A 12,537-nucleotide genomic window follows, 5' to 3' on the forward strand; every position below is an offset into this window, starting at 1 on the left:
CCAGCTACTACCTTTAGTAATACATCTCTCAAAGTGATTGTGAGCCCTTTAGATTCTAGGGCCCCTAATGAGATGAGATTTTTCTTCAAGCTGGGTACATAGCGAACATCTGTCAGAACTTGGATTGAGCCGTCATGGTTCTTCAATTTGATTGTACCTACACCCATTGTCTTACAGGCACTATCATTGCCCATAAAAACAACTCCACCTTCTAGTTCTTCAAGACTAGAAAACCAGTCCTTATTAGGACACATATGGTAAGTACATCCCGAATCCAATATCCACTCATCCGTTTGACATGCCATTGCCATGCCAACCAAGCTAAAGTCTGACTCCTCATCATGTTCCGCTACACATGCATTAGAAATAGACTTGCCCTTTTGTAACTTAGGACAATTCTTTTTCCAATGCCCTTTCTCACGACAAAAGGCACATTCATCTTTGGCGGGTCTCCCTTTGGACTTACCCCTTCTACCAGGTTTGCTGCTGTGTGAACGACCTCTTACTGTTAAGACTTCTGCAGTTGTATCTCTGTAATCTCTTTTATCTTTCTTTCGAGTCTCAGATCTATACAACGCACTACAGACTGCATCAAATGTGATTGAATCTTTCCCATGAAGCAATGTGGTGGTAAGATGATCATATTCATCAGGAAGGGAATTCAACAACAATAATGCCTTGTCTTCATCTTCAAATTTCTCATCCAAATTTAGCAAGTCTGCTAAAATTTTATTGAATGAGTTCACATGGTCATTCATCGACATACCGGGTGCATACGTGAACCGAAAAAGTTTCTTTTTCATATAAAGCCTATTTTCAAGACTTTTCGTTAGAAACTTTTCTTCCAATGTATCCCACAGCTTCTTCGCTGATGTCTCCCTCATGACGGAGTACTTTTGCTCTTTGGCCAAACATAGGCGGATTGTACCACACGCCTGTCTATTGATCTTGGCCCACTCCTTGTCATCCATCTTGTCAAGTTTTTCTTCAAGGGCTATATCCAGCTCTTGCTGACATAAGACATCCAGGATCTCACACTGCCACATACCAAAATTATTGGTACCGTCAAATTTCTCTACTTCAAATTTTGCATTTGTCACAGTAGTCCTTGCTGATGACGATGCTGCTGCCATTTTTCTCCTCAGTCCCAACTACTGTATACGTGAACAGTCCCGTATACGTGAATAGTGCCGTATACGTAAATAGTACTGTATACGTGAATAGTGCCGTATACGTGAATAGTACCGTAAACGGTCGTATTCCCCAAGTACGAACCTGGCTCTGGTACCAATTGTTGCGCGGAAGCGTGTGAAAGAGTAAAATTATTGTACTGAAAAATTACACTAAGTTCAATTCCCAGGAAAGAGAGGTGGATCACGAGGATCGCTTACATACCAGATCTTTCCTAGCCAGAATATCCCTCTATCGTAATTTAATAGCACAATAAATCACTACAATGACACTTGCAAAATATGCAGAACAAAAATAAAGAACACTAGAATTTTAACGAGGTTCAGCAAATTTTGCCTACGTCCTCGGGCACTACCAAATATATTTCACTCCAAAAATACAAGTGAAAGTTTACAAATAGGGAGAGAGAACAATTGCCTTAAGTAGAGAATGGCAAGTGTGGGATGAAGAAAGTAAGAAATGGTTAGGCCTATTTATAGTTGAGGTTCAAGGATCAACTTGCAATGTCCCTATACAATTAGGGACCAAAATTGCAATTATCCCATGCCAACTTTTAACCCAACTTGCCAACCAATTTTACTTTCTACTTTCGGTGCCCACCCTTTTTGACTTTTCAAACAATGGGTGGGTTCCAATATAAAGGATTTGCTCATATTATTTCCGAGTCTTATTTGTTGTGCTGCGAAGGCGGTGGATAGGAGCATTAGGTATGATGATCTGGTTGTTGAGTCGTAGATGATGTTACGTTCATTATTGGCGACTGAGAGACAGTTCTAGGAAAACTGTCCATGTTGGTGGTCCAGATGTTATTAACAGTTTGGTTCTGAGCATCCTGAGCATCACAAGGCTCGACGTGAATGACAATGGGGCTCTAGTACTGAATTGAGTTACAATTATTGACGGTTGTAGTTGTGAAGAGGTGGTTGTGCTAAAGATGTTCTGGTAATGCTCGGGTTGTACATAGCTGATGGAATCTCAAAGAAAACATATTGCCTAGATGGATTGACAACTTCTGTTGGCCTAGCAGTTCCAGAACTTGTCATTCTCGGTGGAGGAGCAGCGCCTAAAGTTTCCATTAACGGTTAAAAGGATTTGGAGACATGATTGGTTACCGTGGTTCAAAGGTTGTGATATCTACTCTGGTTAGTCTTAGTTGCTTAATAGGGAGAATCCATGGCTTCTTGCTCAGATTCCCATATACGGTGTTAGTTATTGAGGTCTATTTGGACTAGACTGGATCAAGGCTTTAGGAAGACTTCAAAACGGAATGCAATTACGGGAGCACCGAAGTTAATCCGGATCATTTGTGCTTGCTGGGCTAAACGCCTTTGAATTTGATCGCACCTATGATGAGATGGAATATATAGAGTACATTTTCTTTTTCTTTTTGCAGTAGTATAAAAAAACTGCTTGAAAAATTAAGCACAATCCTTTGGATTTGCAGGCCTCAGTGCCTCATGCATGTCCTTCGAGGGAGCAAAAGAGGCCACCCCCATCTCAGCAGACATCCAATCAATCTGACCATTTGATACTCTTTTTATTATTCTCTAGTTGTGGTTTATTTTTTTTAAAAGAAAAAAAAGGTCAACATCCCATGCTGATGCTATGGGTGGCGGCAGTGCCCCTCCAAAAAAAAAAATACTGGGAAAAGTAAGCTGGTTGAGAATCACAATGCTCAGTAGAATTCTGCTTACTTTTTTTAGTAGCAACACAAGGATTTCGAAATGGAACTGCTGTGAACTCCCTGCTAGTTTCTACCAAATCTAAAATAAAAATACTCGTGAGATGAGACTTCTCTCAAATGCCTTTGACCCTTTATTACAATCTTCTTGACTGAGTGCAGCAGTGGAACTACAGAGAAAGGTCCTGGGTCTAGGTGAACCACGAAAATTGGAGTTTGGTCTTAATGTCAATTATCTCAAGGGCTAATTGAAAGATGACAATAATTATATTGAAATAGATAATATAAAAAGTAAAACTGTCAGAGGCCTAATCTTTCGTCCCACTGATTTGGGATGTGTCTTTGATTGGCCTCTTGACATTGAGACAGGAAGATCCCTTGTTTTCGAATGCCTTGTTTGCCAAAACCTGAAGCTTCATTGCTCTCTCCCTCCTCTCTTTTCCTTCATTCCCTGAATCGATTACCAAACTTATGGCTTTGGTAATCTCTTCTCTCTTCAACATCACCCCATACGTTTCTTCCTCTCCACACTTCATAGCAATATCTGCCCCCACCCTTTCCCCAATTCCCAATACTTGGACCACCAGCTTTTCATTCATAAACTGATCAGCCAACAATGGCCATGCATGTTATCATAGGCAAACCTGCACATATTCCTTCACCGAGTTTCAACCACAGTGAGTCAACACCCCTCCAATTACCGTGTGAGATAATATCGAAAGTTGGGGTGCCCATCCATGGATTAAAAGCCCTCCCCCTTTGTTTCTCTCCTCAAATCCTTCTTCAGACAACCATTTATTGAACTCATCCGATTTATATCCTTCTCTTACAATATGAATGGCCTGTTTGATGCTTCTAACCCTAAGGCCAATTCAATTATTGTTCCTAAGCAGACGTACTGCCGAGTTTTGTGGCCATGAATCAAGCCACTGCAAGCACTGGACTACATCAACTGAGGATTTGTTTCCTCTCTCAGCCATTTCTAACGTGTCCGTGTTACAAAGTGGCGAGGGACCAATACCCAAATCTTGGTTTCAGTTCTTCAGAAGAATTAACCACCAAACCATATGATGCCATGTCTGCTATTCTCATGTCTTCTTCCTTGACTTTTAAAACTACTGATACTGGATTCAGGTCATTAGGTAGCTGCCCTCTAGTTAGTTCAATCCTATCTGGTAAACCAGGCACCACAAAGGGCTCTAGATCATCGGAGACCTTCTCGTAAATCTTGGAAAGGTTGATAAAATGGGAACAAGTGACAGTAAAACAGCTTGTGCCATCGAAAGCAAGCCTTGGAATTTTTAACTTTTGAGCAGCACCAAATATCCAGGGGTGATGTCTATTTGATAAAATACAGCTTGGTTTGGGTTGTGTCTCTTCCAGGAACTGCTCAAGTGGCTTCTGTAACATCCCAACAGCAACCATAAAATTCTTTGACAAGGTCGCGATGGGAGGGCGTCTATGTTCTCGCAACCCTCAGGCAAGCCGGCCTCGATACATGGAAATCGTAGTTGAAGAAGTTGGAGTTGGATCCCAGAAGCGATATCGCGATCAATGATGGTTTTGATCCTGGAAGCATTAAGAGGTGTGGTGACTATGGTCACTGTCACACCATGTTGAGCCAATAGCCTTCCCATGTCCACCATGGGGATAAGGTGACCCGGGCACATCAAGGGTATGAAAACAAAGTGAAGCTTAGAGGATTGAGATGACATGCTGTCGTTTGGGTTTTGTGCTCTTGTGCTACTGGACTCAGCTCTGAGGTGCATTTCTGATGTGATCATACAAATAGAAATCACAAAGTATGTTTATCCTTTATGCAGACAAAATATGAAAGATGCTTGAAAAAAAAAAGAAAAGAAAGACGACGTGAAACATGTCATGCAGGCTGTCCTTTCCCTTGCATTATATCCACTAGATGTTTTCCCAGTTAAGTTGCGAATAGTGCCGATGTGCCAAGTCGTCTGATTTTTAAATAAATTGATTTCAGTTTTTTACCAAGGGTTTTTCTTAAACAAATGATTTTGTGGTTTTCACTCCTTAAATAAATATTTTAGTTTTTTATTCAATTTAATTTATATTGTTGATATAACTCAATCTGTATTTTATTAATGTAAAATGGACTAACTATAAATAGAAGTACCCCTGACTTCATTTCTATCTTTCACTATTGAGTTATTCATACGCTTAGAGCATTTCTTGAGTACTTTACTTCTCCTACTTGTTTCACCTTAGTAGCTTTCTAATTTTGGTGCCTTAGATGATTTTCTAGATTATCAGCTTGAGTGTTTAGGTTGATTTAGTGAATTTGAAGTGAATCCTTGTAAGGTGGCACAATTTACTTGGTTAAATTTTAAATCCATGATAGTTGAGATCAAAGTTCATGGTTCAATTAAATACTAAGTTGAGATGATGTCTTATGCCAAAGATCAATATGTCCTATTAGAGATTCAAGGGAGGGCTACGATATTAGGATTTGTACCCTTAATGTAGTAATTTCATCACAAATTACCATAATGTTTCAAACTGTTTAATTTAATAAAATTTTCACATGTTTATTTAATTTTTTTGTGTGGATGCCCTCAATGATTTTGCAAGTAAAGCAAATTGTTAAGATAATATTAGTTCATCAATTAACTAAAGTTTAATTAATATAACAAATAATGTTTTGTAATGCAAAAGACAACCATATATTAGAAGGTAATTGAAATATTTTGTAGTTCATGGGGTCAAATTGAAAAAAATATAAAAGTTGAGGACTAAAATTATTATTATACCAACTAAAAAATGCCACCGTACACCACTCAATGGTTAAGTGACCAAAAAAAACAATCTTGAAAACATTATTGACCAAATCAAAACATTTTTTAGTTATGACTAATAATGTAAGTTATCTTCTTCTTTTTTTAAAGAGTAAGAATAAGAGTTAAAATTATTTAAAGATCAAACTAAAATCGATGTCAATTAAAATTATAAATATAAAAAAAATGAGAATTCATCAATAAAAGATATATTATAACTTGATTTTGAAGATTCTATCTCCTAATTATTATAGAAGAGAAATGGAATTGATGATACAGAAAAAATTCTCGCATTAATGTCACATGATTGGTTTATATTTGACAAATTGAGCACTAAATGTAATAACAAAAGTAAAAAGAAAAATGATTCCGCGCTAGAGATAGGCGTAAGTGTAGTACTTAATTTAAGTAACTAATGTAAAGGGTATATATATTATAGTTTAGAGCGGTTTGCATTTATATCATAGACTTTGAGAACAAAACGAGTTGTGGGAATAGACAAGGTGTTCTCTAAAATGGTGCCCAATGTGGCAATCAACCTTCTCTTCACCTCTCTATTAATGCCGCCCATTGAGACTATCTCTGCGTACGCCGCTGGCTCCTTGTTCCCGTTAAACCTTATTGCCAATGATCCCTTCAGTATCACCATCACGAACTGCGCCCATTGCATGCATATATTATTATTTATTCAAAACAAAAACGATCAAAGAGAGACAGAGAGACAGAGAACAAACTATTATTAGCTAATGATGATGATGATGTGCTTGAAAAAGCACGCAATTAATTAATTTAAGTTTATCTAAAACCACTTCTGTCTGAATGATGTTAAAGGTGATAAGATGGTTTGGTGGGCTAGACTGTAGCAGAAATGCTTTAAGCATGTTATGACTCCGTAGGGACCAGCTTCTCTCATTTGCCCATTTCTCTGCTCTTCTCTTCATCTCCAAGTGAGTGCATCCTTACGTACTCATACAGACAATTGCCACGATAGAGGACCACAAAGGAAATTGAGGTTCCTCTAATCTAATTTATATTAGATATATTTCTTTGATAGCATACCAAATCTAGGGACTAGGACCATGTTTTCACCCTTTTTTTAATTCATAGTTTCTCATCTTGTTGCTAAAGCCAATACAATATTTGATATTGCTGGAAAATGATATGCTACACCCTGTTGCACAATCATCCAATATTACAAACCACTATATATACAGACACATGTAATATATCTTCTATCAAATTAAACCCCTTTTTTTTTTCTATTTTCATTGACTTCAGATATTTGATACTCAGCAGCTGGCTCTTCCCCTGAACTGAATCTATCAATATTTTTATCACCAAAGTTTTTCCTTTTATATAAAGAAAAAAAAGAAGTCAAATGATTTAAGTTAAACAAGGAATGAATGGAATATTATGCCGTTCATGGTAATCTTGGTCATGATACCATCTAGATGAAACATTGGAAGCTTTCCATCCATGACCAAGAAGATAGAAAGCAAGAAACAGAGTAAAAGCAGACAAAATCATAACATAAAAGATAAAGAAGAGATTACGTGTTCAGGTCTTCCGATAATGGAGGCGACGGCCTTGGTGGCTTGAGAGAAGAGGGGATCGGTGTCAACCTCGTCTAAGTTGAGGTTAGTGGAGATGTAAAGGCAAGGCATATCCTCTTTATATATCTCTACCTTAGCTGCTTTTTAATTCTGATGGAGCATACGCAAATGAATGCAAAGCAAGGTAGCTTCTCCTTGCCTTTATATAGGAAATTTTAGGATGAATGTTGCCGAGGGACATATTGGAAAGGGTAAACTACGGTGGAGGCAGAGGTCGCAATCTTGGACAACCCAAATAAAAATTGGGAAACGCGGTATAACCGTTCGTTTTACTCTTAATTTTCTTTCACACTAACTATGGACCGACTTCCACTTTTGACTAATCTCTAATATATCTACAATATTACTACAACTAAATGATGCATTCAATTTTTTTTTGACAGAAAAATTAGTTAAATAATTACATAATCTGATAGATTACTATATTGGAGATATTCATATAAGCATAAATCATATGTTTTATGGTAAGTCAGTTTAATCAATTTAATCGGGTTATCAATTTTTTAATTTTTTTCTTTGAAGATATGACGAATATACCGATATCTAATCCGTATCAATAATTGATAGATTCTCCTAATCAATTTCATTTTATCTTTTTATACAATAATACATATCACTAACATTTTCAATTTCATCCTGAAATTATTATTTTTAACTTATTATTATAACTAGACTAAGTGCTCAACTTCCCCACAAATCATGTAACATTAATGTCGGTTTCTTTTTCTCTTTTTCTGCATATCATTTCGCTTTCTCTCCTATGGTAATTATTCTAATCTTATTAATATATTTAGTGATTTTTTTTTTCAAATACAGACACTAAATCCACAAATTTAAAATTTCAAAAATAGAACCAAAGTAGTTAAATACTTAATATATACTAAATTATGATAAATTCAAGATGTGGGAAAAAATAAAATTATATAACAAATATATTTATAAAAAATTAATATAATTAACAAATGGGAATCTCGTTGAACAATAAAGTATGAATGTTTAAAACTTTGAAGCCCTAGGTTCAAAACCTATTATGTGTTTGCATTTTGTTGTTTTTCTATGTAAAAGATAAAAAATGAAAGAGCGCTCTTAAAATAATATAATTTACCTACATTCCAAAAAATCGTGCACCACAAATAGGAACTAATTAAGAGGCCTGTGATTCCATAGAAAGACATCATGATTTCTTGTGGAAAAAAAAACTATTTGCTGAGACAAAAATAAAGATATCAAATTCCTACCAAGATAACTAGAAGTTCCAACTAATAAAAACCCTAATGAACCAAAAAAAAAAAAAGATAAAGGCCCAGCAGAGATTGCTAGTTTTTCGAGATCTCACTATAAATTCTATCCATATAGATTTTGATCACCAACTCATACATACAAGATCCAGTTGCATTTTATTCGAATTGAGAGAATAACAAAAAAAATTCGACTTTACTTTTTTTGTTTCCGAAGTAACTCTGATCAACTAGTATTATTTTGATATAAACTTTTAGAAGGAATTCATCAAATTGCTTCGATCTAAAATCATCCCCTTTATATGATCACCTATACGGATCTACTAGATATATAGACTTTAATTTCATACACCCGTTCGATATCGATCCCCTTGCTATAATTTATTTAACCCTATATGATGTTTACGTATGCATAAGAGAGACTTTTTCATTTATGACCGGTTCGGGGGAAGCCGGATGTTGTACAATATTCTACTAAATAGGTATCCATGACATCTAAGTCTTAAGAAAAAATTTGTTTCATAATTGAGTTGTAACTCGATTGATGGGTGACACTAATGCAATCAAATGCTTAATAACACTAATAATAATAATACATTGCAATATGTAAGAAATTAAAATGAAAAAAGTTGTTTAAGTTTTACGTAAAAAAATAATAACTGCACCCCCATTATTTATCATGATATTGTTATTTTTCAATAGCACATCAAAAAGTTATCATGTTGGTGAAAAAGAAATTCATTATTAAAAATCTAATTATAAAAAATTTACTCAATAATTATTATTAATGAAGTGGTAAAAAATTTATTTATAAATCTATTCAACATTTGTTCATCCATTGGATATATTAATTTTAATTCATTTATTTAAAAATAATATAAAAATAAAAAATAAACATATTATTAAATAATGTAAATTAATTAATATCCGTATGACATCAATACAATAAAAAATTTAATAATATATATAGGGAAATTATGGGCGAGTAGAATATATATGTTGTACCACCATTTTATCAAACTCGTATCGGATTTGGGGTAGGTGTAGCGATGCCTGTGTAAAGTGATTGATATGTGGCAGAATGGGGTCGAGTAATTACCACTATAAAATATGGGTGATAAACAAATAAAGAGAAGAAATTGGAAAACTAAAAAGACCTCACAAATGAAATCACTTTCCCTTCCATTCACATGTTTTTCATGCATTTCTTTATACCAAATTTTATTATATAGGCGTTGACTTTTTCTATTAATTAAAACTTTCTATATTTGATAAAAAAATTTATAATTATAGATTGAGTCTTAACTCGATTGATATGGACATTATCGTCAATATAGGAGGACGTGGATTTAAGTGCAGTGAAGTGCATTGTCTCATTATAGACTCTGCGACACAATGTCTACAACCGAGATTATTCAAAAAATAAATTTTTAATTGTAAAATTTATTTTCTTTAAATTTAAATTGAATGAATTTTAAGTTTGAATCAATCTTTATCTCATATTCTATTAAAAAATTTAGATTTTTTCTTCCAAACTTTGAATATTTTTATAAATTTTTTTTTCTCTAAGTTCAAGTTTGAAACAGAATTGGACGAGTTTAGATGTATTCAAACTCAAATGATTTCAAGTGAATATGGAGTCATTTTGAGTTTAGATAATCTCAAGTTTGGAGATTGATTTGAATCCATTCAATCTCGGCTCTAACTCTTTATCTCGAGTTTGGGTTCGAGCTTGGATAATTTTTTTATAAAGGGATAAATATCAAGTTTATATATAAAATTTTGGTTCAATATGTAATTTGATACATCGACTTTTATTTTGTGCAATTATACACATGAAATTTGTATTGTCATTCATATTTATAAATAAAACTTTAATTTTGATTTAATTGTACACATTTAAAGAAATAAATACATATATTTATTTATTTTCATATTAGATTAATATAATTATTTGTATATATAACATCTAATATAAAATAGTGTTAATTCGATAATATTATTAATAATTTTTAAAAACTGAATCAAATCGCAATTTCATACATAAAATTAAGCAAAATCAAAATTTATATATAATATTGATATTTATTATCTTTTTAATTTTAACTAATATTTAAAATTTGAAAGAAAAATAAAACTAAAATCCTTAAAAGATATTTTCAGTAAAAAAAGGTCCTTAAGGTCCTTGAAGATACTAATATCGTTCCGAACTTGAAATTCATTCGATGTTAAACTCAAGAAAAGCAAATTTTAAAATTTAAAATTAAATAAAAATTAATTTTAAAAAGTCAAAGGGCTGCTCTCTAAACCGAAAACCCAAAAATAAATAATAAAAAAAATAAAAGGGACCGTTTCTCCCACGGCTGGTGGTCACCCAAATTTTATTCTAAGAACTGCATCTTTCACATCTGGCGAAGTTTCTATAAACCCGGAAGAAAACCCATTTTCTAATGAATAATTATACATATTTAATTCATATTATAGTTCAATTTTATATCCGTTTTACGATACAAGATTTATCATTATCACTCTCTCTAAAGTTTAAACTTATATATACTATAAATTTTAATATTATGTCCATTATTATCTCATTAATCTTATTTTAGAATAATTTTTTACGGATATCTCGACATCTACGAGTATCGAATTCCAATGTATTTGTCACATTGTATTTGCAGAATCTATTATCCTATTATTCAATTATTCATTACTGTTGAATTCCTATTACTCTAGACTCGACATCTATAGGTGTCAAGGTGTTGCTATCATAATTTTAAGATTCTTTTCAGAAATCTTGTTTTTTACAATTAAAAATAAAGAGTTGGCGAATAAAACAATGACTCAACTCTTGTGTGTGTCTAGTTTTGTTTTTTATTGAAGAAATTGACATTTACAGATGGCGACTTCAAGCAAAATGTCGATCGAGTTTTCAATTGGCTCTTTGACCAAGGCAAGACTCGAAGTGTACAATCTATTAAAAGAAACCTTAAAAGTTTGGTGTCCACACCATACCAAAGCTTAGAGACAAAGTTAAAGGAAACGGGTACAAAGTATTCTCAACAAACTAGTATGATGATTGTTGTTGCCTTGAATAAGCAACATCTAGATGCAAATAAGGGATGACCTAAAGAGGGTCCAGGCTATAAACAGGGGGTTGACAGACTCATCGACAACAAGTGCACTCTCACGAGCTCAGCCATGCTGCTACAACTATGATAGTTATCGCCAACAAGTGGATCAGGTCGAGCGAGATGTGGGATAGGCTCTTCATCATATGTTGCACGTGATTGCACTCAAGCTTGTTTGTTCCAAATTCAAAAACTGCAAGATACAAGTGCCTTCGAGATAATTCAAAATACGTCATCAAAACAAAATAACGATAATCCCCTAACCCAAAACCATAGAAAGTAATGTAGATCTGTGTCAATCTAATACTCATGGATCATCTATCTGATTATAACAAATTCATGACGCTTGTACCAGTATATTAGTTTGTCTTGAAGTTTATGAACCCAATTTGTTTCCATTCGACCCTTATGTCTCCATCCTAAATTCCCCTATATCTTTCGTCTTGTTACTACCAGCCTCCCCGACCTAATTTTCCCCCACAATATTTGTCTAAAAGAATACCTAAAAAACAATATCAAGCAAACAAAATTAATAAAAGTTACCCTTACACCAATTTAACTCACGTTGGTGAAGTACAAACTCAAAACAAAGAAGGAAAAGTTTAAAACTTAGAAAGCTTAGTTTAAAAACTTTGGAAACTTAGAAATTTTTTGGACTTTGGTAAAAATCAACCATTAATGAACCCAAACACTTTATAAACCTTTTGGTCCAAGGAAGCTTGAATACATTTCAACAACCACTACTGAGAACTAGACACTTGATGAGTTTAAATGTTGAAACGTCAGGTAATAATTAGCAATGTTTCCGCATAATGCACTATAACACATAACCATAAATGCAAGTACACACATTCTTGCACCTCCAAGCAATGCGAACCCCAGAAT

At 34.0% G+C, this 12,537-nt stretch overlaps 3 protein-coding genes across 3 annotated transcripts; all 3 read right to left on the reverse strand.

The window, feature by feature from the left end:
• Positions 1-3,180: 3,180 nt before the first annotated feature.
• On the reverse strand, positions 3,181-3,852 carry LOC107937053 (anthocyanidin 3-O-glucosyltransferase 4). Its single transcript, XM_016869864.1, has 2 exons — positions 3,772-3,852; positions 3,181-3,474 (listed from the first exon to the last, which is right to left on the reverse strand). Exons 1-2 carry the CDS (start codon positions 3,850-3,852, stop codon positions 3,181-3,183), a joined length of 375 nt encoding a protein of 124 aa, XP_016725353.1.
• A 16-nt stretch (positions 3,853-3,868) lies between these two features.
• LOC107937052 (UDP-glycosyltransferase 73E1-like) lies at positions 3,869-4,641 on the reverse strand. Its single transcript, XM_016869863.1, has 2 exons — positions 4,192-4,641; positions 3,869-4,099 (listed from the first exon to the last, which is right to left on the reverse strand). The coding sequence occupies exons 1-2, from the start codon at positions 4,639-4,641 to the stop codon at positions 3,869-3,871; spliced, it is 681 nt and encodes a 226-aa protein (XP_016725352.1).
• Positions 4,642-5,940: 1,299 nt separating this feature from the next.
• Positions 5,941-7,479, reverse strand: LOC107937047 (macrophage migration inhibitory factor homolog). The gene is made up of 2 exons (XM_016869856.2): positions 7,227-7,479; positions 5,941-6,328 (listed from the first exon to the last, which is right to left on the reverse strand). Exons 1-2 carry the CDS (start codon positions 7,335-7,337, stop codon positions 6,107-6,109), a joined length of 333 nt encoding a protein of 110 aa, XP_016725345.1. The 5' UTR covers positions 7,338-7,479; the 3' UTR covers positions 5,941-6,106.
• Positions 7,480-12,537: the final 5,058 nt, after the last annotated feature.

This window comes from Gossypium hirsutum, chromosome A09, assembly GCF_007990345.1.
Source record: "Gossypium hirsutum isolate 1008001.06 chromosome A09, Gossypium_hirsutum_v2.1, whole genome shotgun sequence".
Lineage (NCBI taxonomy): Eukaryota > Viridiplantae > Streptophyta > Magnoliopsida > Malvales > Malvaceae > Gossypium > Gossypium hirsutum.

Coding starts and splice junctions, on each gene's coding strand:
- LOC107937053 (XM_016869864.1), bottom strand. CDS start 3,852: ATGGCTGAGAGAGGAAACAAATCCTCAGTTGATGTAGTCCAGTGCTTG. Junction 3,475..3,771: donor CATGGCCACAAAACTCGGCA/GTACGTCTGCTT, acceptor TTGGCTGATCAG/TTTATGAATGAAAAGCTGGT.
- LOC107937052 (XM_016869863.1), bottom strand. CDS start 4,641: ATGCACCTCAGAGCTGAGTCCAGTAGCACAAGAGCACAAAACCCAAAC. Junction 4,100..4,191: donor ACATCACCCCTGGATATTTG/GTGCTGCTCAAA, acceptor AACCTTTCCAAG/ATTTACGAGAAGGTCTCCGA.
- LOC107937047 (XM_016869856.2), bottom strand. CDS start 7,337: ATGCCTTGCCTTTACATCTCCACTAACCTCAACTTAGACGAGGTTGAC. Junction 6,329..7,226: donor TTATCGGAAGACCTGAACAC/GTAATCTCTTCT, acceptor CAATGGGCGCAG/TTCGTGATGGTGATACTGAA.